The sequence below is a fragment of the Trypanosoma cruzi genome, genomic scaffold (genome assembly GCF_000209065.1).
Source record: "Trypanosoma cruzi strain CL Brener 1047053516601 genomic scaffold, whole genome shotgun sequence".
Lineage (NCBI taxonomy): Eukaryota > Euglenozoa > Kinetoplastea > Trypanosomatida > Trypanosomatidae > Trypanosoma > Trypanosoma cruzi.
Genome location: NW_001849396.1, coordinates 1 through 22,965, shown reverse-complemented (window position 1 = coordinate 22,965; position 22,965 = coordinate 1). Strand labels below are relative to the sequence as shown.

The window sequence follows — 22,965 nt, the reverse complement described above, 5'->3', positions numbered from 1 at the left end:
CACCCACTCCCACGTCGTTGTCGCGCCATCCCAGCCAGCTTAACAGCTCAAGAGACCACTTCTGGCATGCATAGATAGCGCAGGGCACGGGAGCGCTGTTCCCCACCACGCGCAACACGCTGTGATCCGACACGCTCAATCCGTGGCGCATATACAGAAGACTTTCCCCGGAGGACATTGTGCTGTTGAGCAGCGCAAAAACAGAGTGATCACTGACACTGAGGATATTCATGTAAAGCATGTGTGCGTATCCATCGAAGCTGCAGTACCGCGTGTAAAGAGAGCTGCCACCCACCAGCGTCAGCGTCCCGGTCGAGTACAAACCATACGCATCTTGCTTCGTTGCAAGCGCATTGACATTGCTGACCAGCAGCGAAGACGCACTCAGCACAACATTCTTCAGTAACAGTACGCTAAGCTTGTTCCTCCCGGTGTCCGGCAGATGGACCTCAGAAGACTGCACCGCGTCAACCTCCGTGACGGCAACGTCGCAGTGCTGCGGGAGGGCACGTATAAACGCAACAACAGAGGACCGCATCACCGTCTGGCTCACGCGGATCAGGACGCCGGATGACTCGGCCGCCCCAGCACCCCCAACAAACTGCAGCGCGGCTCCGTCACGGAATGTGCACCCGGTGAACGTGATGTTGATGGGGAGATGCAGCGGCATACTGTCAAAGAAAAAAGTCAGCGTAGCACCCACGCCGCTGAATGTCACACCCGCGTAGCAGTGGTGCGTCTTCCACATGTTCAGCGTGAGGTTCGTCAGCGTCTGGTCCACCACGCAGCTCGTGTCGCCGTCGACGGCTCTCTCCGCCACGGGCGGCACAACCGTGTCGGGCACCTCGAGGGGAAGACACGACGCGCCATGCCATCCGTTCTTGCAGCTGCACGAGCACGAGCCGCGGTCCACCAACTCCGTCCCGGGCATGTAGCACGCCGCGTCGTCGTCGCACGTGCCGCACCTGAACACCTCCACGTCCCCAAGAAACACATCGTCGTACGACACCTCCTCATCCCCCTGCAGGTTGCACCCAACGACCAACCGCGCGGGTGGCTTCTTGACCATGCTCGGCAGAGCCAGATCAGCAAAGGAATAACTATCGTCTACCTGACGGTTGTTTGATAGCACCACGGTGGTGCTGCTGCCCGACAGCCTCATTTTGTGCTTGGAAAGTGGCATACTCAACAATGAGGCTGCGCTCACTTTGTTGCCCTCCACACGCCACTGCGCTCCACCCTCGAGTGTCACAGAACCGTCCAAAAACACTAGCGTGGAATCAAAACTCTCCTTCCTGCCAACGAAGGTGCAGTCCGCCACTCGCAGCAGCCCCGCGGAGCTCACGGTGGCATGCAAAAACAGTTCGATGCCAATGGCCGCTCTCATCGTGTTGTTCTCAATGTCAAAGTAGCCGCCGTTCCTCACATCAACAGCGTGTAAACAAACGGCTGATCCCATACGGCGTCTATTATCCGTTGTCATCAGCACATTTCCCTTCACAATGATTCCGCCACCATCAACAACAACAGCAACGGGGAAATAAACTGCGTACCTATTCCCCTCGATGCGGTTGTCGAGTAGCAGCAGCGTCGAGTTCGCACCGAGAGTAAACTCCAAAAATAAAATGGCGTAATATGACGTCGTCACAGTTGCACTGCCAACCACCAGTATCAGGGAGCTCACGCCAAAATGGCCCTCAAACTCCAACGCTCCGGCGTCCAGCATCGAGGAGACAACGCTCACGTGCACATGCGCACCATTCCCCTTGATCGACAGGCCCATGAAAACGCACTGCAGCAGCGTGATGTTGAGTGTCTGTTGTGGCGCGTCGAAATACGACAGGTCCAGCACAATCGCGGCGGTGAAGGTCACGTTGACGAAGCACAGACCACGCACACCGGGATCAGGATAGTCCACGGAGCTGATGATGCCACCGTGCACGCAGCGGATCTCCGTGTCGTCCGCTTCGGGGAGCGGGAGCGGCCCAAGACCGTCCGGAACAGCAGCCGGCAGACACGTGTCGCCGTAGCCACCAGCAGCGCACACGCACCGGCAGCCGCTGATGCTGCTCGTCCTCGCTGCAAAGCACACGGCGTCCATGGTGCACGCACCACAGTCCAACACCCTCACGGGCGCCACAATATTGAGGTCATCTCCGTAATTCGTCAGAGGAGAGCCCCTTGCCTCGTTGCAGACGCCGTAGATGGTCGGGCGCGCGTCGGATGTTGGTGACCAGTTGCTTGTCATGTATGCGATGGTTGACGAGTACGAGCCGTAGTTGAAGTTGTTGTCAAGTATCGACCACACACTCCGATCGCGGAACGCCATGCCGTAGTAGCTGGCCACGTACACAACGTAGGCGGTGCGGAACTCGTTGTCGCGGTGCACCAGCCAGCTGCCGTCAGCCACGGTCAGCGTGGTTGCAATGAGCATGGCAAAGCCGAGACGGAAAGTGCTGGACACAATCTGCAGCACGCTGCCGCCATCCACCACAACGCCCTCAAACACACACGCGCCCCTGTAATATTCGGTGCTCGGCGCACTCCACGAGCTGTTCTGTATGGAGAACACGGAGCCGCCGCTGACACGCAGGTCCGACGCAAGGGCGTAAATCACGTGCATCTGCGCATTGACAACGCAGCTGTCCATGTAGAAGGTGCTGGACAGGTTCGCGCAAAAGCCGCGCTCCACGAGGATCGCAGCGCACGAGCCTCCGCCACACACCATCGTCGACCGCGTCACGACAAACCGCGTCGACAGCAGCCGGACGCCGTCCAGGACAAGCGCGGGGCCGTACCGAAATTCCTCGTGGCCACGGGTCGTCGTCACGTACTGCGACCCGCCAACCGTCGCGCGCAGCGTTGAGTTCGCCAGCAGCACACTCGAGTTCGGCGGCATCGCGCCATGCAGCACGATCGTGCCCTCCAGCGACGTCACATTCGTCACGTTGACGAGGGCGTACGGCACCAGGCGCGCCGTGCTCTCGCTGAGGCCGCCAATCCGCAGCCGCACACCGCCCGCAAGCACGCAGTGGTGCAGCGTCACGTTCAGCGCGTCAGCAAACGCGTCCATCGAGCGCAGGTCCACCGCCACAGTGATCGGCCCGCTGAACACCACCGAGTCGAAGCACGCCGTCGCACGCCCGCCGCCAACCGTCACCGACTCCGTCAGCGTCACGCCACTCACGCAGCCCGGCGCACCGCCACCACCGCCGCCGGCCCTCGCAGGCGGCACGTCGAACGGCAGGCACGTCTCGCCCAAGCCGCCAGCAAGGCAGCTGCACACGCAGTCAGAGAACGACGCCGTCAGCGCATCAAAGCACGCCAGCACTGCCGCACAGCCGCCGCACGGCACCACGCTCACGGAGGGCAGGCCGGCCATGCGGTAGTCGCCGCTGCTCCGCAGCACCCGGCCGCCGGCACGGTTGCACTGCACGGCCACGACGCCGCTCGTGATCGCCGGTCCGGCGACAAGCGTCGCGCCAGTGGCAGCGCAACGCGCAATCGACACGGTGCCGCCGCTCAGCGTCACCCCCGACAGCGATGCCACGGACGACGTCTCGCCCACCGCCCACACGTCGTGCAGGTCCAGCCACCCGCCGCCACCGATCGTTCCACCGTCGCAGCGCACCAGCGACGACGCGACAGACCCCTCGACGCCCACGAAGCGCAGCACCGAATCAACCACCTCGAGGCGCTCGCCAAGCACAAGGCCGCCGCCGCTGCTCACAACCGAGACGTTCGTCACGGAGAACACCGAGTGGCTCCGCAGACTGAGACGCGACGAGGACGCCACACGCATCGCGGACGCGGTCAGACCGCCCGACGCCTCCAGCGACACGCCGTCAAGCACCACAGCGCTCGACAGCAGGTCCACGCCGCCGCCAACGTACACCGCCGACCCGCCCGCCTGCAACGACCTCAGCACAGTGTTGCTCACACGCAGCTGCGACTGCAACAGTGACGTCGCGTGCAGCACAAGCGGCGACGCCACAGCGTCCGTCAGCCCGCTCAGCTGCGAGTAGCGCATCGGTCCCGCCGTCACAATCGTCGAGTCACGGACCGTCACGTTCGTGTGTGCCGGCAGGTTGTGCACAAACACAAGCGAGCAGTAGTCACCGGACAGCCCGCTCACACTCACCTCCAGGCTCCGGTCACTCGCCGGCTCGCCGCTGTAGCCCCGCACGTAGATCTGCGCACCGCCGTCGCACACGCAGTTCCTCAGTTCGATGCGCAGAGCGCCGGGAAGCATCGCCGCCACGTCGAACACCACGGCCACGCCGTTCGTGATGGACACGCCGTCCATCAGCACCGTGTCCACGGCGCGGCCAACCGTGATGGCTCTGTCCACCGTGCCGCCCCGCAGTCGCAACACCACCGCATGCACCGCGGGCACCCACGCCGCCGCCGCAACCAGCGACAACAAAACAAGCAGCGCCGCACGCACAGCCGCAATGGCCCTGTGCCGCACACGGTGCCGGCCGCGCGGACACGCGCCCACCGCAGACCACATCCACAGACCCAAACAGATATCAACAGGGCTGCCGTGGTGTGTTGCACTCGACCCGTCAACCATAACTCCTGTCCAACAAATCCTGTTCTACAAATGGAAAATCCAGAAACACAATTCCGCCAGATCTTTAACCCACTACTGCTTATCCTAATAGTGCAATTAATCCCTAATAGCTTGAAACGATAGTTGTGCTGGTCAATCCAAAGTATCTCTATCTGCTTGATCAGAGGAAAGGAAGGCAGAGACAACAGCAAATAAAGAAATTGGCACGCAGAAGCATCCAGCCACAGACAGTCCCCACCAATGCACAGCCACCGACACAAAAAAGCACAGACGCAACCACGCCAGTGACACCCTCGCCCTCCCACCGCCCACGCAGCTCCACACAGCCACCATTCAGAGTGGCGCTATTTCAGCAAAAAGACACATGACCATTGGCACCGCTCCTGTTGCCGAATGGCTGCATCACAGAGCAGTCCCGATGCCGTGAAAGACACACAAGAGACGGGACAGACCCGCATGGCGGCGTCGCAACCGACAGCCATCGAGCGCGTAAAAGAATAAAGTGCTGACGCGGGAAAGGGGTGGAGGATTCGCCAGTTGCCAGCAGTCAAAGCGTCGTTTTTCGCTCACGTGGGTCGGCATTGCACAACACACAGCGGCACCATACGCGCAGACGGCATTACACACAGAAGGAAGGGATGAAGAAGCACGGCGGCGGCCCCCAGTCACGAGAAACCCTAACCCAAATCAATTGCACAGTCCGATTGGCTCGCAGCCGCCCGGATGGTGGTCGCGTCGCTGCCGTGCGGTGCGTGTGTCTACAGAAAACTGCAATGATGAAGAAAGGGGAAAGAGACGCAGTGCGGTCCTCGTCCATCTCAGTTGGTCGTGGCAACAACGACACCATCCCTCCAGATTGCCTGCAGCAGAGACTGTCGCATTCAGCAGAGGTTGGTGCCTTCCTCCCCAAACTGGGGCGCCACTCCACCAAAGCCGTCGCTCGTCGACTCCCCCAACACAATGAGGGAGCAACAGTGGACGATGCGGCACGTGCGACGAACACGCAGCCACCGTGACCAAGAAAGGGAAGCTGCGCAGCGCAAGCAAAATGAAAATACAACAAGTACTCCATCATTTCAATAGGACGTGGAAACACCGCAACCCACACAAAAAAACGCAAAGCCGTGCAGTGGCCGTTTCTTCTTTGGCATTGACTACTCTCAAATAACTCCCATGGCCGCACGCCAGCCACCATCGTCGAGCACATCCGCCCAATGAGTAGGGATGTGAAGAAGTGCCCCGGCCCCAGGAGAGGGCGCTGCAGTGGAGGGCGTGAAACACACAATTGTTACGCATCCTCCACGGTCAATCGCGGTGTCTCAATCATCCGTTTTTGCCAATAATCAGTAAAATAACAGGCCCGAATAATCTTCTGGGCCGCTGGCCGGATCCTAAAATTATCTATATAAAACAAACAGGATAGGGGAAAAAGAGGGGATTAATGCAGAGGCATTTAATTGCCTCAATGTTTTCTTCTGATTAAATATATATATATATATATATATATATTCTTTTGAGCGCTAAAGTGACCTTTTTTACTCAGCTAGGATCTAGAATGCTATTGCTTACGAAGTGGCAGTCTTTTTGGTCCTCCAGCCACAATCCCCCGCCGCATGGTGGGAATCAAAGGGGTGTGGGTGGAATGGCAAAATAAAAATAAAATTATCTAGCCGCCATCGGTTCCCTGATGTCCTTAAAGTCGTGGCATTCCCAAAATTCGTAATAAAAAAGTGTGTCGTAAAAAAATTGTATTCGTTTTATCAGGATACATACAGTAAGTTGGCCAGCTCTCCCGCGATCATTCCCTTCACAAGCTCCTAGAAAAATTATATGGAGAGATATAAATACGAAAATAGGCATCAATAAAAACAAAGTAACTTTTTGATACTCATACCCACACCGATATCGCTATACATTGATCGATGCTTATCTTCTTGTTTATATGGATACATCCCTTCTCTCCCCTCCAAATTGAAAGATTGCTTGGTTTCTTGGTTTATTGGATTGCTACTTTATTGGCCGCGTATGTATATAGATAGACATTTAAATATCGGTATTAATATCTATTCAGCGCTGTTGATATATACTGCTACTATCACTCGTGTCTGCCCAAACAAATACGAAGACTCACACGCCAACCGCCATCGCAGAGCACGTCCGCCCAATGATCGGAGGTCTGAAAGAAAGCCCCGACACCCGAAGTGGGAGCCGCAGCGGAGTAAATGCAGACTTGCCTCTTCGCACAGTTCAAATCGGCCGGTTCTCACAATTTCCGGTCAATGCCGTGGCGCGCCGTGCGGTAGCGGGTCAGTCAGTCACTGCTGTGGCACTGAAACACGCACGCCGGACGGCGAAGCTCAGCCGGTGGTGATTCCATTGGTCTGTCGTCGCCGGGCAACGTGCGTCTTCTCGGTGGTCTGGCCCCTCTGCCGTCGTGGAAACCGGCGACAGCGTGACGTTCACCAACGCATGTGTGCCTGCCATTTTAGGCACGCGGTGCACTTTTTCTCGGTGGAATTCTCCTGCGCGGAGACGGGGTTTCTGTGATGTTCTTCATGCGGAGGTTCGGGCTTTGCAGCGCGTGGTTATTTAATCTCTATTTTTTATTGTCACGACTTTCTTGCTTTCGGGTGTTTGTGCCGTGTGTGGGTGGTCAATCCCCGGCATTGCCCGCCTGCCCGTCACATTAAAAGCGTTTACAAAGTGCTTCCCTCTTCGGTGCCGATCGTGGCTCTGTTCTGGAGCGTTCGTGTGCTCGTATGCGGGACAGTGGTCCCGCTTTCGCTTGAACCCTCAATTCGCACTGTACATGCATTCGAACGGGGTGCATGCCGTCACGCCGCCATATTCCTGGCAACGCCCCCTATTTGTCGGGGGAACTCTTGCTTGTGGAAGTGCCGAAGATGAAACACGATTCCGGCTTGCCCTACGACGCCGTGCGGAAAATGCATGAGAGTGACTTCGGCCTGGGCTGTGCGGTCTGCAGCGGAGGTGCGATCGGCGTGCCGTCCCTCGCTCTCGTCCCCGCTCAAGTGGCGGGTGTTGGTTCCGGTGGGATTTCTGGCGGTTCCGACTCATTGGGAAAGCTGAATTCCCGCAGCGCCTGGGGGCGCGTCATGCCCTGGGCGTCAACCATGTGCGTCACGACACTAGTGCGGCAGCTGCAGTGCCTTCCGCACACCGGGCAGTCTGCCGGCCGTCGGATCGTGGCGGGCTGGGTCCAGTGGGAGGAGGCGGCGTTTCCGTGCGAAGTTCTTTGCGTGCCTGCTGTGCGGCATCCGAGCCGCACCAACAGCATGTGCGTGGGATGGCGGGCCGCAGTGGTCGTAGCAGCCATCCGTATTTGTGCGAAACTCCGCTGCGGAGGCGGGCCAGTGCGGCCTCTTCCCCACGAGTGAGGGTGGCGTCCGTGCGCGTGGGTTCCCAGTCGCCTCTTACGGCGGAGCGGCGAGCCTCTGGCTTGAGCTGTCGGGCACGAATAATACCTTCGGCCAGTGCGACGATGCCGGTGCTCCATGTGTCTGTGAGCTGTGAGAGATCAGACGCCTTCTCGGATTCCGCATCACAAGCTTCGTTCCTGGACACGCCGCAGTGGCCAAGGACAAGCTGCATCCGTGTGCACGCTCCTCGGCGTTGCGGGCAAGAAAAAAGGGTACGTCCACAATGTGAGTCACCAGGTGATCCAGAACCGTCGACGTCTGCTCGCGTGCCTCCACGGTTCGACGAGTAGGTGCATGGGCGCACGCTGCCGTGGAAAAAGTCCCGGTAAATATCGTACTCTCCATGCTAACGCCAAATCCCTCTGTATCTGCTGTGCTGCATGAATTTCGCACGGCCGGAGGGGAATTGGGAAAAGAAGCAATTCCTCGTGTGGGCATCCCCGTACCAGCGTGGCCAATCCGCGACGACATCCCTTGCCGGTGGAATGCGGTGCGCTCGAGGGCAAGCGTGGAACGTGACTGGGATGGCTTGGTCCGTCGCTTCCACCGCTAAAGAGACAACAATCACCCTGTGCACTCGCCACACCATGGCAGGCCGGAATTACGACAATGCGTCGTGCCTCAATACATAATCCCGCTCAAAGACGTTCCTGGAGGCCTGGAGACCCGCTGCTACTCTGTCGACCCTTTGCTCCTGCAAAAATTAATGCCCCCTGCATGTAAACCCACGATAAGGCAGAGCCGCAATTCATTAATTCCGCTAGGCGGTTCACCGTACCCTTCCTCCATTGCACAAAATGAGCGTTGAGTTCCTCGCACGCAACTCCATAAAATTACAGTCCGGTACAACATGGCATCAGGAGCAACGAGAGCGACAACTCAATACCCTTCCACACAGTCATCGTGGAACGGGAAAAACTCCTGGAAGCACCCGCTCAAAAAAGAAACAAATCGATAGAAACACCAATCAACAACACGGTGCCGTGAGCGATGGCCGGCTGTGGGGCGCAGCACATCCGTGGCTCCGCACCCACCCCCCATCAACCAACACCGCATAATTAATAACTCCAAGTGTTACACGTCACATGCCGGCGTGACCAATTTTGCCGTTCGCACTCAATGCACGGTCCAGTAGGCTCAGAGTGTCTGAGCGGGTGTCACCAGCCATAGGCTGCAGCGGCGGTGCGGGTGGTCGGTACGACGACGCGCCGGTGGTGCCTGAGGCGTACGACGATGACGTCACGTTGTGGGGCTTCTGCGTCTCTTCGTCGCTCTCCTCGTCATCGCACAGCAGCGCCTCCAGCCCGCCACGCCGCGGCTCGCGCAGCTCCTGCCAGTGACGGTCCTCCGCGTACCACACAACGACGCCGTACACAGTGACCGCAAGCAGCACTGTCGTCAGCAGCAGCACCGTAGCCGCGTACGCCCTCGCACCGCCGTCGCTCGGCGCAAGGTGGTTGGCCGCGCTGACCACACACAGCGCCGCAAGGAGCACAAAGCTCGCCGCGTGCATCACCGTCAGGAAGGCCGAGCGCATCATGTTCGTGAAGGCAACCACGCCCGCGCCCGCAAGCAGCACAGCCGCCATGCAGAAGTACTGGACGTGGCAGCCTCCCGCAGGCGACTGCACAGCAGCAATCAGGCCCACCACACACAGCACCGACAGCTGGAACACGCACCAGTACACGCGGCTGCCCCTCATGTTCGTCAGCAGTCCGCCGTACATCCGCTGCTGCGCCGCGGGGTGCCAATACCCGACGGGGTACAGCAGGCGCTCGTGCAGTGGTTTCCTCGAAAACTGCCAGTACCTCGTGAAGCTCGCGCCCACGTGGCGAGCAATCAGGTAGCACACGCCAGCAGGGAACGCCACACCGTACAGCACGCCAACGACACCAACCACGCGGTGATGCCCGCGGGCGCCAGGCATCGCCAGTGCAAGCACGGAGCCAAAGAATATGCCTAGGTGCATCGCGTGCGCCACAACGTACGTCAGGCTCGGGAAGCGCATCGCCGCCCACGCACTCGCCGCGTCCACGCCGCGCCACCGCTGGAAGGCCGCCGTCACACCGCAGTGCACGCACCCAAACGCAGCGGCGAGCAGCGCGTTGCCCACCACCATCCACAGCGGGTCAAGGGCAGCGAACACTGACAGGAAGTACGGCAGCGCAACGGTGCTCGCACGCTCCTGCGCCGAGGCGCATGGCATCCTCGCAAACACGCCGAGCGCCTGCATCTCCAGGACGGAGCCGAGCCCGCCGGTCACCACCACGGCAACAGCCGCCGCACCCGCAACAACGCCGGTGATCGCCGAGAGGGCGCTGGCAGCAGCGGGCAGCACGTTCGACCTGATTGTGAAGGACCCAAGCAGCACACCCTTGCAGCCGCCAAACACCGCCACAGCGTCGCACCGAATGACTATCGTCTCGTCGGCATCAATGAAGTAACCGCGGTGCATGGGCACAGCCAGCTCCAGGACGGTGGACGGATTCGTCGCGTTGCGCATCCACGTCGCGTTGCTCAGCATCGCTCCCCACGGACCGCCAAACCCGCGCGGCTGTGCCGTCGACACCGGCACAAAGCTCAGGTGCGTGCCGAGCTGCGGGTCGCGCGCCCACCGAAACGGCGGCGGCAGCGCCACCATCAGCAGCGTCGGGACGGCGCTCCCACCGCCGCGAATGTCGTTCTGCGTCAGGCTCCCACCAGCCGCCGTCGTCGTCACGGCGAGTGTCGGGCACGCCACCTCGCTCCACCACAGCGTGCCGCTCACCGACGCCGTCGGGGTCCGCGTGGGCGGCAGCGCCACCGTCTCCGTCACCCGCGGGGTCTCCGTCGGCCTGTACGGCGTCGGACTGTAGTGAGCCGTGCTCAGGCTCGGCGTCCATTTTGGTGTCGGGCTGCGCGTCTCCGTCAGCGTCGCCGTGTGGCTCACCAGCGGCGGCATAGCGGGCGTGCGGTTGCACCCGTCCACGTGCGGCAGGTACACCGGCAGGCAGTCGCGCCCGTACCCGCCCTCAGCACAGCGGCAGCGGCACGACCCAGACATCGCCCTCGTCGCAGCTGCAAAGCAGTGCACGTTGGCATCGCACACGCCACACTCCACGGGGCGGAATTCCCCGATGATGCCGGCGGACCTGTAGTCCATCGGCTGCAGCGCCTGCCCGTTGAGCGTCAGGCACCCCACGACGAAATTTCGGCCGGCACCCCCAAGCGCAACGGTGCCGTCCATCACGACAGTCCCGCTGCCGGCGTTCCAGTGGAGCGTCAGCGTGCTCTGCACGAGGTCCGCACGGCGCGGGTACGACGGCAGCGACAGGAGCCTGCCGCGGATGCTGTTGCCGCGCACCGACAGCCACGACCCGGACGCAAACGATGCCGACCCCCGCAGCACCAGCAGCGCGCCATCCGTCAGCGCACCGGCGTTGTTGTTCACCACGACGGCGGACGCGTTGGCCGCCACCCCGCTGTCGAACACCAACCCATGCGCGGCGTACACCTGGCTCCCCGACACGCGCAGCACAGCGCCCCACGACGCAACCACGCGCGCACTCGCGTACAACGCAACTTCGCCACCGAGCACAGCCGCGTCCAGCGCGACACCGCCACCAACGAGCTCCAGCACGGCGCCGTCCACCACCACCGTCCGCCCACCAGTCATCACGGTCACGAGGGCCACGCCGGACACAACCAGCACGGACCGCACAAGACGCAGGCCCGACAGCACCAGCACCGGTGCGTACGGCGAGGACTGCGAGCCGGGAAGATACACAAGCGACGTCGGCCTCGCGGCAACCAGCACGGAGTCCGTCACCGTCAGCACAGACCCCGCAGGAAACGTGCCGGTCAGCACAAGCGCACCGTTCAGCGCCTCCACGTCGCACACGGACAGCTCCACCGGCCCGCCCTCGTCGCTCCCCGCCGCCATCGCACCGCGCAGCGCTCCTCCGCCCATCACGTACAGCACGGCGCCGTTCAGCAGCGACACGTTCTGCACAACGATCCGCACGCCGTCCCGCGCCATCCACGGCACGTAGAGCACAGGACTCACGCCGTCCAGCACAACGTGGCGCAGCGTCACCTCGCTCGCACCGGCAGGCACAACGAACACCGACCGCACCGTCACGCCCTCGCGGACAAAAACACTCGACGCAGTGCCCACAGCGGGCGGAAGCGCGGGAGCTTCCACAGGCACGCACGCCTCGCCGTACCCGCCGCTGCCGCACACGCACACGCACACACCGTTCCTCATGCTCGCAGACGCCGTCCCGGGCGCGTAGCAGTAAATATCCCTGTCGCAGTCGTCGCACCCAGCAACGTCGATGCTCCCAGCGTCGCCAAAACCAGCCGCTGCGTACTCCTCCGCCGTCGACAGGACACGGCCACCCGCGTCGTTGCACGCCACCCTCAAATGCGCCCCAGCCGCAAGCGACAGGCTCAGCGACAGCATCCGCGACAGCAGCGCTCGGTTGCGCACAAAGCTCAGCGTGCTCCCAGCAGCGGTCACGGCGCCAGCAGCGTAGAGCATCTCCCTCGAGGCGCCGTCGTGCACGTTGTCCTTCGCCAGCAGCATCGACCCACCGGCCAGGCTCACCGTCGAATAAAACGCCACCGCGTAGTCCTCCGTCGACAAGAATTCGCTTCGCATAAACGCCACAGCGGAGCCCGACACGCTCACAGTCCCACGCACAGACACCGCGTGCTTGCACAGCAGAAAGTCGCTGTCAACGAACGCCAACACGGAGCCGCCGCTGGCCGCAACACCGCCCTCCACCGACACGCACAGCCCCAGCGCCGTCTGCACCAACAGCCCGTCCACGTACAGCGCACCGCGCGACGACAGCGCCACGCCGCCAACAACCAACACGCCAACAGCGTCGCGGAACACAGCCGCCACATGCGTGCGCGCAATGGTCAGCACGCTCCCCGTCAGATTCACGTTGTGCACCACGAGGCACGCGGAGGCGTCGCCAAGGTCGTAGGCGTCATGGTACGCAACACACGCCTCTGCGATCAGCACCGAGTCCACCACAGTGACGCGCGAGCCCGGCGGAAATCGGTTCGCCACCAGCACGCCGCCGCCGGAGCGCGACTCAAGCCCGCTGATCAGCACATCGACGCGCTGTCCAGCAGGCGGGTCGGACCGCCACCCAACAACGTACAGGCTCGCTCCGCCCAAAAACGTGCAGTTCGCCAGCGTCACGTTGCGCACGCTCCCTGACATCGACTCCACGTCCACCACGACATCCGCCGCAAAGGTCACACCAACGTAGCACGCCACCGACGTCCCGAAACCGGCGTTCACCTCCACATCCACACGCACGTCACGCACGCACAAGTCGGCGCCGTCGGTGCTTGGTGGCTCGGGGACAGCAACGGGCAGGCACGCATCGCCATGGCCGCCCTCCGCGCACGTGCAGGCGCAGCCATCACTCGACGCCGTCGTCGTGTACGCGGGGAAGCACGACGCCGCGAGAGTGCATGGGTCGCTGCAGGTCAGGATGGTGGCGTTGTACACGGACGGAATGGCGTAGTTCGCCTCCTCCTCGCCGTTCACAGTGTTGCACGCGGCCACAATCGTTCCGTTTGTGAGGTCGCTGGAAACTGCAGGTATCCACAGCGCTTTCGTCATTCCCGTGCTGGAAATGAATTGGTTGCCAGAAACAGACAACGTGGAGTCGCGGAGATCCGCCGTAGGAGATATGCAGGCAAAGTCTTCCGATGGGGATTCACGGCAGAGGTTGTCGCTCAACTGCAGCCAGGATTTGTAGTAGATTTGGTAACTGGATCTTGAGAAAAACACAGCCAAGCTTCTCTGCATCTCGTTGCTCTGAAAAACGACCGCTGACTGGGACTCCACACGTGAGGCCCAAAGAAATTGCATGAAGTGCTCTAACTCCCCCACCACGACGTTGCCTCGGATCACCACAGCAGAGTTGTTCAGTACACTCAGTGAAAATGACTGGCTAGACCCCTCAAGATGTATCAGCGTACTGTTACCGCCAGCCACATGAAACGTGTTGCCCATCACCGCAAACACGGAGTGCCACAACACCCTCAGAGCAGATCCGACAAAGTAAATGACGCTTGACGATGCCGCCACGGCGTGAAACACATTGCCACTCAGCACCACCGCGGAGTCGTTGCTGATCGCCAGTCCATTCATCGCGACACACGACGGCCTCCTAATGTCCAAACCCGACCGAGGGATCAGCCTCGTGACCGTGAAGCGGTTCCCGCTCATCGTGATGTTCGTTTGCGGTGGAAACCCACCCTCCGGGCTGAGCAGCGCGTCACTAAATGTGTTGCCGGTGACGACGATGTTCAGCGCCCCAACAGCGGCGTGCACGTTGCCCAACAGCAACAGCACGGCACCGTCCCTCCACGTGCAGCCATCGAACGTGACATTCGCCACGTCGCCCGTCATCGCCCCGACCAGCACCGTCAGGCTCATGCCGTCCCCGCTGAACGTCACGTTGCGGTAGCACAGCCACGACAGCCCGCTGCCCACAGCCTGCGCAACCTCGGGGTACACCATGTCGCTGATGCACTCACCAACCGGCGGTGGCGGCGTGGGTGTTGCTGGTGGTAGTGTTGGCGGTGGCGGCGGGCCAGCAGGCACAGGCGCCGGGACACACGCATCGCCGTGCCCTCCAGCAGCGCACTGGCACTCGCAGTCGCTGACAGCCGTCGTCAGCGGAGCGAAGCAGTCGCCGTCCTTCGTGCACTCACCGCACGCGGCAACCGTCGTCACGTTGGTGATGCAGTGGAGCGCCAGTTCTGCCGCCGTCGTCACCTTCCGTCCCGCGACCGTCAGACACCCAGCAACGAACCTGTAGCCGGCGTCAACCCGCGATAGCAGGGGTCCCGACAACCCCGTCGAGCCCATCCTGCAGCCCGTCAGCGTCAACACACTGCTGCCGTCGATGCTCACAAAAGTGGATTCGGATTCCTGAAACATCGCACCCACTCCCACGTCGTTGTCGCGCCAATCCAGCCAGCTTAACAGCTCAAGAGACCACTTCTTGCATGCATAGATAGCGCAGGGCACGGGAGCGCTGTTCCCCACCACGCGCAACACGCTGTGATCCGACACGCTCAATCCGTGGCGCATATACAGAAGACTTTCCCCGGAGGACATTGTGCTGTTGAGCAGCGCAAAAACAGAGTGATCACTGACACTGAGGATATTCATGTAAAGCATGTGTGCGTATCCATCGAAGCTGCAGTACCGCGTGTAAAGAGAGCTGCCACCCACCAGCGTCAGCGTCCCGGTCGAGTACAAACCATACGCATCTTGCTTCGTTGCAAGCGCATTGACGTTGCTGACCAGCAGCGAAGACGCACTCAGCACAACATTCTCCAGTAACAGTACGCTAAGCTTGTTCCTCCCGGTGTCCGGCAGATGGACCTCAGAAGACTGCACCGCGTCAACCTCCGTGACGGCAACGTCGCAGTGCTGCGGGAGGGCACGTATAAACGCAACAACAGAGGACCGCATCACCGTCTGGCTCACGCGGATCAGGACGCCGGCTGACTCGGCCGCCCCAGCACCCCCAACAAACTGCAGCGCGGCTCCGTCACGGAATGTGCACCCGGTGAACGTGATGTTGATGGGGAGATGCAGCGGCATACTGTCAAAGAAAAAAGTCAGCGTAGCACCCACGCCGCTGAATGTCACACCCGCGTAGCAGTGGTGCGTCTTCCATATTTTCAGCGTGAGGTTCGTCAGCGTCTGGTCCACCACGCAGCTCGTGTCGCCGTCGACGGCTCTCTCCGCCACGGGCGGCACAACCGTGTCGGGCACCTCGAGGGGAAGACACGACGCGCCATGCCATCCGTTCTTGCAGCTGCACGAGCACGAGCCGCGGTCCACCAACTCCGTCCCGGGCATGTAGCACGCCGCGTCGTCGTCGCACGTGCCGCACCTGAACACCTCCACGTCCCCAGGAAACACATCGTCGTACGACACCTCCTCATCGCCCTGCAGGTTGCACCCAACGACCAACCGTGCGGGTGGCTTCTTGACCATGCTCGGCAGAGCCAGATCAGCAAAGGAATAACTATCGTCTACCTGACGGTTGTTTGATAGCACCACGGTGGTGCTGCTGCCCGACAGACAAATTTTGTGCGTGGGAAGTGGCATACTCAACACTGAGGCTGCGCTCACTTTGTTGCCCTCCAAACGCCACTGCGCTCCACCCTCGAGTGTCACAGAACCGTCCAAAAACACTAGCGTGGAATCAAAACTCTCCTTCCTGCCAACGAAGGTGCAGTCCGCCACTCGCAGCAGCCCCGCGGAGCTCACGGTGGCATGCAAAAACAGTTCGATGCCAATGGCCGCTCTCATCGTGTTGTTCTCAATGTCAAAGTAGCCGCCGTTCTCACATCAACAGCGTGTAAACAAACGGCTGATCCCATACGGCGTCTATTATCCGTTGTCATCAGCACATTTCCCTTCACAATGATTCCGCCACCATCAACAACAACAGCAACGGGGAAATAAACTGCGTACCTATTCCCCTCGATGCGGTTGTCGAGTAGCAGCAGCGTCGAGTTCGCACCGAGAGTAAACTCCAAAAATAAAATGGCGTAATATGACGTCGTCACAATTGCACTGCCAACCAACAGTATCAGGGAGCTCACGCCAAAATGGCCCTCAAACTCCAACGCTCCGGCATCCAGCATCGAGGAGACAACGCTCACGTGCACATGCGCACCATTCCCCTTGATCGACAGGCCCATGAAAACGCACTGCAGCAGCGTGATGTTGAGTGTCTGTTGTGGCGCGTCGAAATACGACAGGTCCAGCACAATCGCGGCGGTGAAGGTCACGTTGACGAAGCACAGACCACGCACACCGGGATCAGGATAGTCCACGGAGCTGATGCTGCCACCGTGCACGCAGCGGATCTCCGTGTCGTCCGCTTCGGGGAGCGGGAGCGGTCCAAGACCGTCCGGAACAGCAGCCGGCAGACACGTGTCGCCGTAGCCACCAGCAGCGCACACGCACCGGCAGCCGCTGATGCTGCTCGTCCTCGCTGCAAAGCACACGGCGTCCACGGTGCACGCACCACAGTCCAACACCCTCACGGGCGCCACAATATTGAGGACGACTCCGTAATTCGTCAGAGGAGAGCCCCTTGCCTCGTTGCAGACGCCGTAGATGGTCGGGCGCGCGTCGGATGGTGGTGACCAGTTGTTTGTCATGTATGCGATGGTCGAAGAGTACGAGCCGCACGTGAAGTTGTTGTCAAGTATCGACCACACACTCCGATCGCGGAACGCCATGCCGTAGTAGCTGGCCACGTACACAACGTAGGCGGTGCGGAACTCGTTGTCGCGGTGCACCAGCCAGCTGCCGTCAGCCACGGTCAGCGTGGTTGCAATGAGCATGGCAAAGCCGAGACGGAAAGTGCTGGACACAATCTGCAGCACGCTGCCGCCATCCACCACAACGCCCTCAAACACACACGCGCCCCTGTAATATTCGGTGCTCGACACACTCCACAAGCTGTTCTGTATGGAGAACACGGAGCCGCCGCTGACACGCAGGTCCGACGCAAGGGCGTAAATCACGTGCATCTGCGAATTGACGGCGCAGTTGTCCATGTAGAAGGTGCTGGACAGGTTCACGCCGAGACCGCGCTCCACGACGATAGCAGCGCACGAGCCTCCGCCACACACCAGCGTCGACCGCGTCACGACAAACCGCGTCGACAGCAGCCGGACGCCGTCCAGGACAAGCGCGGGGCCGTACCGAAATTCCTCGTGGCCACGGGTCGTCGTCACGTACTGCGAACCGCCAACCGTCGCACGCAGCGTTGAGTTCGCCAGCAGCACACTCGAGTTCGGCGGCATCGCGCCATGCAGCACGATCGTGCCCTCCAGCGACGTCACATTCGTCATGTTGACGAGGGCGTACGGCACCAGACGCGCCGTGCTCTCGCTGAGGCCGCCAATCCGCAGCCGCACACCGCCCGCAAGCACGCAGTGGTGCAGCGTCACGTTCAGCGCGTCAGCGAACAAGTCCATCGAGCGCAGGTCCACCGCCACAGTGATCGGTCCGCTGAACACCACCGAGTCGAAGCACGCCGTCGCACGCACGCCGCCAACCGTCACCGACTCCGTCAGCGTCACGCCACTCACGCAGCCCGGCGCACCGCCACCACCGCCGCCGGCCCTCGCAGGCGGCACGTCGAACGGCAGGCACGCCTCGCCCAAGCCGCCAGCAAGGCAGCTGCACACGCAGTCAGAGAACGACGCCGTCAGCGCATCAAAGCACGCCAGCGCAGCCGCACAGCCGTCGCACGGCACCACGCTCACGGAGGGCAGGCCGGCCATGCGGTAGTCGCCGCTGCTCCGCAGCACACGGCCGCCGGCACGGTTGCACTGCACGGTCACGGCGCCGCTCGTGATCGCCGGTCCGGCGACAAGCGTCGCGCCAGTGGCAGCGCAGCGCACAATCGACACGGCGCCGCCGCTCAGCGTCACCCCCGACAACGATGCCACGGACGACGCCTCGCCCACCGCCCACACGTCGTGCAGGTCCAGCCACCCGCCGCCACCGATCGTTCCACCGTCGCAGCGCACCAGCGACGACGCGACAGACCCCTCGACGCCCACGAAGCGCAGCACCGAATCAACCACCTCGAGGCGCTCGCCAAGCACAATGCCGCCGCCGCTGCTCACAACCGACACGTTCGTCACGGAGAACACCGAGTGGCTCCGCAGACTGAGACGCGACGAGGACGCCACACGCATCGCGGACGCGGTCAGACCGCCCGACGCCTCCAGCGACACGCCGTCAAGCACCACAGCGCTCGACAGCAGGTCCACGCCGCCGCCAACGTACACCGCCGACCCGCCCGCCTGCAACGACCTCAGCACAGTGCTGCTCACACGCAGCTGCGTCTGCAACAGCGACTTCGCGTGCAGCACAAGCGGCGACGCCACCGCGTCCGTCAGCCCGCTCAGCTGCGAGTAGCGCATCGGTCCCGCCGTCACAATCGTCGAGTCACGGACCGTCACGTTCGTGTGTGCCGGCAGGTTGTGCACAAACACAAGCGAGCAGTAGCTCCCGGACAGCCCGCTCACGCTCACCTCCAGGCTCCGGTCACTCGCCGGCTCGCCGCCGTAGCCCCGCACGTAGATCTGCGCACCGCCGTAGCACACGCAGTTCCTCAATTCGATGCGCAGCGCGCCGGGAAGCATCGCCGCCACGTCGAACACCACAGCCACGCCGTTCGTCATGCACACGCCGTCCATCAGCACCGTGTCCACGGCGCGGCCAACCGTGATGGCTCTGTCCACCGTGCCGCCCCGCAGTCGCAACACCACCGCATGCACCGCGGGCACCCACGCCGCTGCAGCAACCAGCGACAACAAAACAAGCAGCGCCGCACGCACAGCCGCAATGGCCCTGCGCCGCACACGGTGCCGGCCGCGCGGACACGCACCCACAACAGACCACATCCACAGACCCAAACAGATATCAACAGGGCTGCCGTGGTGTGTTGCACTCGACCCGTCAACCATAACTCCTGTCCAACAAATCCTGTTCTACAAATGGCGAATCCAATGACACAATTCCGCCAGATCGTTAACCCACTACTGCTTATCCTAATATTGCAATTAATCCCTAATAGCTTGAAACGATAGTTGTGATGGCCAATCCAAAGTATCTCTATCTGCTTGATCAGAGGAAAGGAAGGCAGAGACAACAGCAAATAAAGAAATTGGCACGCAGAAGCATCCAGCCACAGACAGTCCCCACCAATGCACAGCCACCAACACAAAAAAGCACAGACGCAACCACGCCAGTGACACCCTCGCCCTCCCACCGCCCACGCAGCTCCACACAGCCACCATTCAGAGTGGCGCTATTTCAGCAAAAAGACACATGACCATTGGCACCGGTCCTGTTGCCGAATGGCTGCATCACAGAGCAGTCCCGATGCCGTGAAAGACACACAAGAGACGGGACAGACCCGCATGGCGGCGTCGCAACCGACAGCCATCGAGCGCGTAAAAGAATAAAGTGCTGACGCGGGAAAGGGGTGGAGGATTCGCCAGTTGCCAGCAGTCAAAGCGTCGTTTTTCGCTCACGTGGGTCGGCATTGCACAACACACAGCGGCACCATACGCGCAGACGGCACTACACACAGAAGGAAGGGATGAAGAAGCACGGCGGCGGCCCCCAGTCACGAGAAACCCTAACCCAAATCAATTGCAAAGTCCGATTGGCTCGCAGCCGTCTGGATGGTGGTCGCGTCGCTGCCGTGCGGTGCGTGTGTCTACAGAAAACTGCAATGATGAAGAAAGGGGAAAGAGACGCAGTGCGGTCCTCGTCCATCTCAGTTGGTCGTGGCAACAACGACACCATCCCTCCAGATTGCCTGCAGCAGAGACTGTCGCATTCAGCAGAGGCTGGTGCCTTCCTCCCCAAACTGGGGCGCCACTCCACCAAAGCCGTCGCTCGTCGACTCCCCCAACACAACGAGGGAACAACAGTGGACGATGCGGCACGTGCGACGAACACGCAGGCGCAGAGTCCCACTGCAACCGCAATGACCAAACAAAACAGGGGTGCACAGAGCACTTTATCCAAATCCTCGGCCGCCACACCTTTTAGAATGAAGGATGGAGGGAGACATGCCGACAGAGACATCAGTTTCATTCCTGCCTCTGATTAGAACACAACACAAGACAACAGCCAGGCGCACAAAAATGCGGGAAAGCACACACACACACACACACACAAATCGTCGCGGCGCTGTCGGTGCGCGCACGAGGAGGATGCGGCGCCCAACAGCAGACACATCATCGCGCAGTGCACACACAGCAAAACAGCATCCACAAAACAAACGCAAACGCCGCAAGCAGTTACCCAAAATGAAAGATGAGAAGAGACACAGCGCCACCGCCTCCAGTTCAATCCCACGGCCAACGGGATACGGCCACAGCCCGCTGCCGGCACACAGCGCACACGAAGTGAGCTCTCAAGGAGCCACACAAGGAAGCGGATCCTCATCCATCAATGACGCGGCGCCTCACTCCGTGTGGCTGCACGGAGTGAGCCATTTCCCCAATAGAACTTACTCGTCGTCCATCCCTTAAAAATGCTTCTGTTAGTGATGAGCCTTAGAGCACAATAGAAGAAAATGGACAATGCGGTAGTACTGCGACACCGCCAGCCACAATGATTCCCTCATACCGAGGCAATTCTCCGATTACGCCTCTTTTGCTCACACACACAATCAACATACTATATAGAAATCACCCAATGTTTTTCACCAGAAACCAAACAACCCCACTCCCTCCCTAATTTTCTTCTGCCACTGTTATGTTCGATAGCGTTGGTCATTTTTGACATCTTTTTGTAACACCGTCGCCTGGTGCTGGTGCACCCGCACCGTATGCACACAAAATTATCAAAAAATATATAAATCCCACAATATTTCTTTACCACAAATCAAAATTGCCCCCTTTCATTCCCCAATTTATTTTCCTATTTCGACGGTTCTTCCCCACCTCGGAGTGCTTCGTCTCTTCTAAATTCTCCGGACGATATTGACACTTGGTACTGGTGCACCTCTTCCTTCCAGAACCCCGCAATTTCATTGCTGTCTTCCTCCTCGCTCACGTTATTGGAATTGACGGCGTCACATCTCCGCCAGTCATTCATCGGCGTGCTGTCTGCCTGCTGCACATAAATAATCTCCCACGACATGTCTCAAAAAAATTCCTCCCAACCATTAAAATATGCCGCCAGGCACTCAGTGAACTGCCTCACAGTGCTGGCGGTGGTGTGATGCCCACCCGCCGTAGCCATCCGCAGCCCAAACGGCTTCTTCCGCGGTATCCTCACAAAAAAAAAAAGGGGTCCACCAGCGGAAGGCCTGCACCCGCCGGTATGCACAACAGCCGATGCTTTATATTAGTATTTGTATGGTATTCCATTGCAACCACTCCACATAAGACTCGGCGCGGTGCCCCTCAGAATTTGCCTCCAGCACCGCGCACTGTCCTCCACGGCGTGCTGGTGGCCTCAGCTCCTTGAGGTCCTCCAATAATGCACTGACAAACCCCACCCAAACATAAACGCGCGCAAGCCAAACCCTCCCATACATTCAGACAAAAGAGTATTCCTCTTCCCCAATAATAAAAAAGAAAAAGAAAAATACCTCTCTCACTCATCGCGTTTCCAGAAATAGTGCGGTATTCGACGCCCGAGGCAAACAGATATCGGTGCGTTAAGAAATGCCTCAGCACCGACTTCCCCTCTTCCTCGGACAACCCTCACGAGCTTTTGAGACGGATTCTCAGAGTCCCACAGTCTCACTCCCCCATGCGTAAACTGCTTTTCACCATCCCGGGAATTGATCCCATCCAAGGCATCCTCAACGGCAGCAGAGTGCGCAACGAACTCATTCGCATCAAAGATGTAACGTGGAATCGGCCCCACGTTATCCATGCGTTCTTTGACCTCTTTCCAGCATTCCGCTTTTTTCTCCGCAGTCTCGTCACGCTTCATCCACGCACACATCGCCTTCACATCCATCTCGGCGGGGCAATTCATGATGATTCGCGCGGCTCCTTTTTGTCTCTCCCATTTATCATAGTTGCTTACGCTTGGCGATGACACCACAATCATGCCCCATCTCCTGTCAGGCAAAAAATATTCCTCTGGCGGTTTCCCTTGCCTTGTCACATCGTAGATAGCATACCCTTTCATCTTCAAATCCCACAAATCATCCAAAAATTCCTTGGATGGTCCTCCACCCACGTATTTTGTCACCGCCTTGATGGTCTTGTCAAACACGTACGTCGTACTTCCACCAAAACTGTAGATAACCAAATGGAGTTTCTCCGCATCGCCGTGCAGCAGCTGGTAGAGGAGGTACGAGCCGGCAGCCATCGACTTCCCGATCCCGGGCGTCCCAATCAACACAC

General features: G+C 60.2%; 1 protein-coding gene, 2 non-coding genes and 2 pseudogenes across 3 annotated transcripts, besides 4 other annotated features; all 5 read right to left on the bottom strand.

Annotated features, from left to right (window-relative positions):
* Tc00.1047053510079.49 (dispersed gene family protein 1 (DGF-1), putative) lies at positions 1-4,576 on the bottom strand (the record flags this gene model as incomplete). Its single annotated transcript, XM_805632.1, has 1 exon — positions 1-4,576. A coding segment is annotated over one exon (4,576 nt), but the record flags the coding sequence as incomplete, so codon positions are not given.
* Positions 1-22,965: a sequence feature (areas not merged during assembly with more than two copies in the genome that could not be assigned to a particular haplotype).
* On the bottom strand, positions 5,111-5,181 carry Tc00.1047053510079.50. Its single transcript, XR_008255637.1, has one exon. It is a non-coding gene; the product is annotated as a C/D small nucleolar RNA (snoRNA), TB8C3C3 (small nucleolar RNA).
* Positions 5,940-6,395: a mobile genetic element.
* Positions 6,060-6,085: a microsatellite.
* On the bottom strand, positions 9,098-19,543 carry Tc00.1047053510079.40 (annotated as a pseudogene).
* On the bottom strand, positions 20,083-20,153 carry Tc00.1047053510079.25. The gene has a single exon (XR_008255636.1). It is a non-coding gene; the product is annotated as a C/D small nucleolar RNA (snoRNA), TB8C3C3 (small nucleolar RNA).
* Positions 20,751-20,772: a microsatellite.
* On the bottom strand, positions 21,513-22,965 carry Tc00.1047053510079.10 (annotated as a pseudogene; the record flags this gene model as incomplete).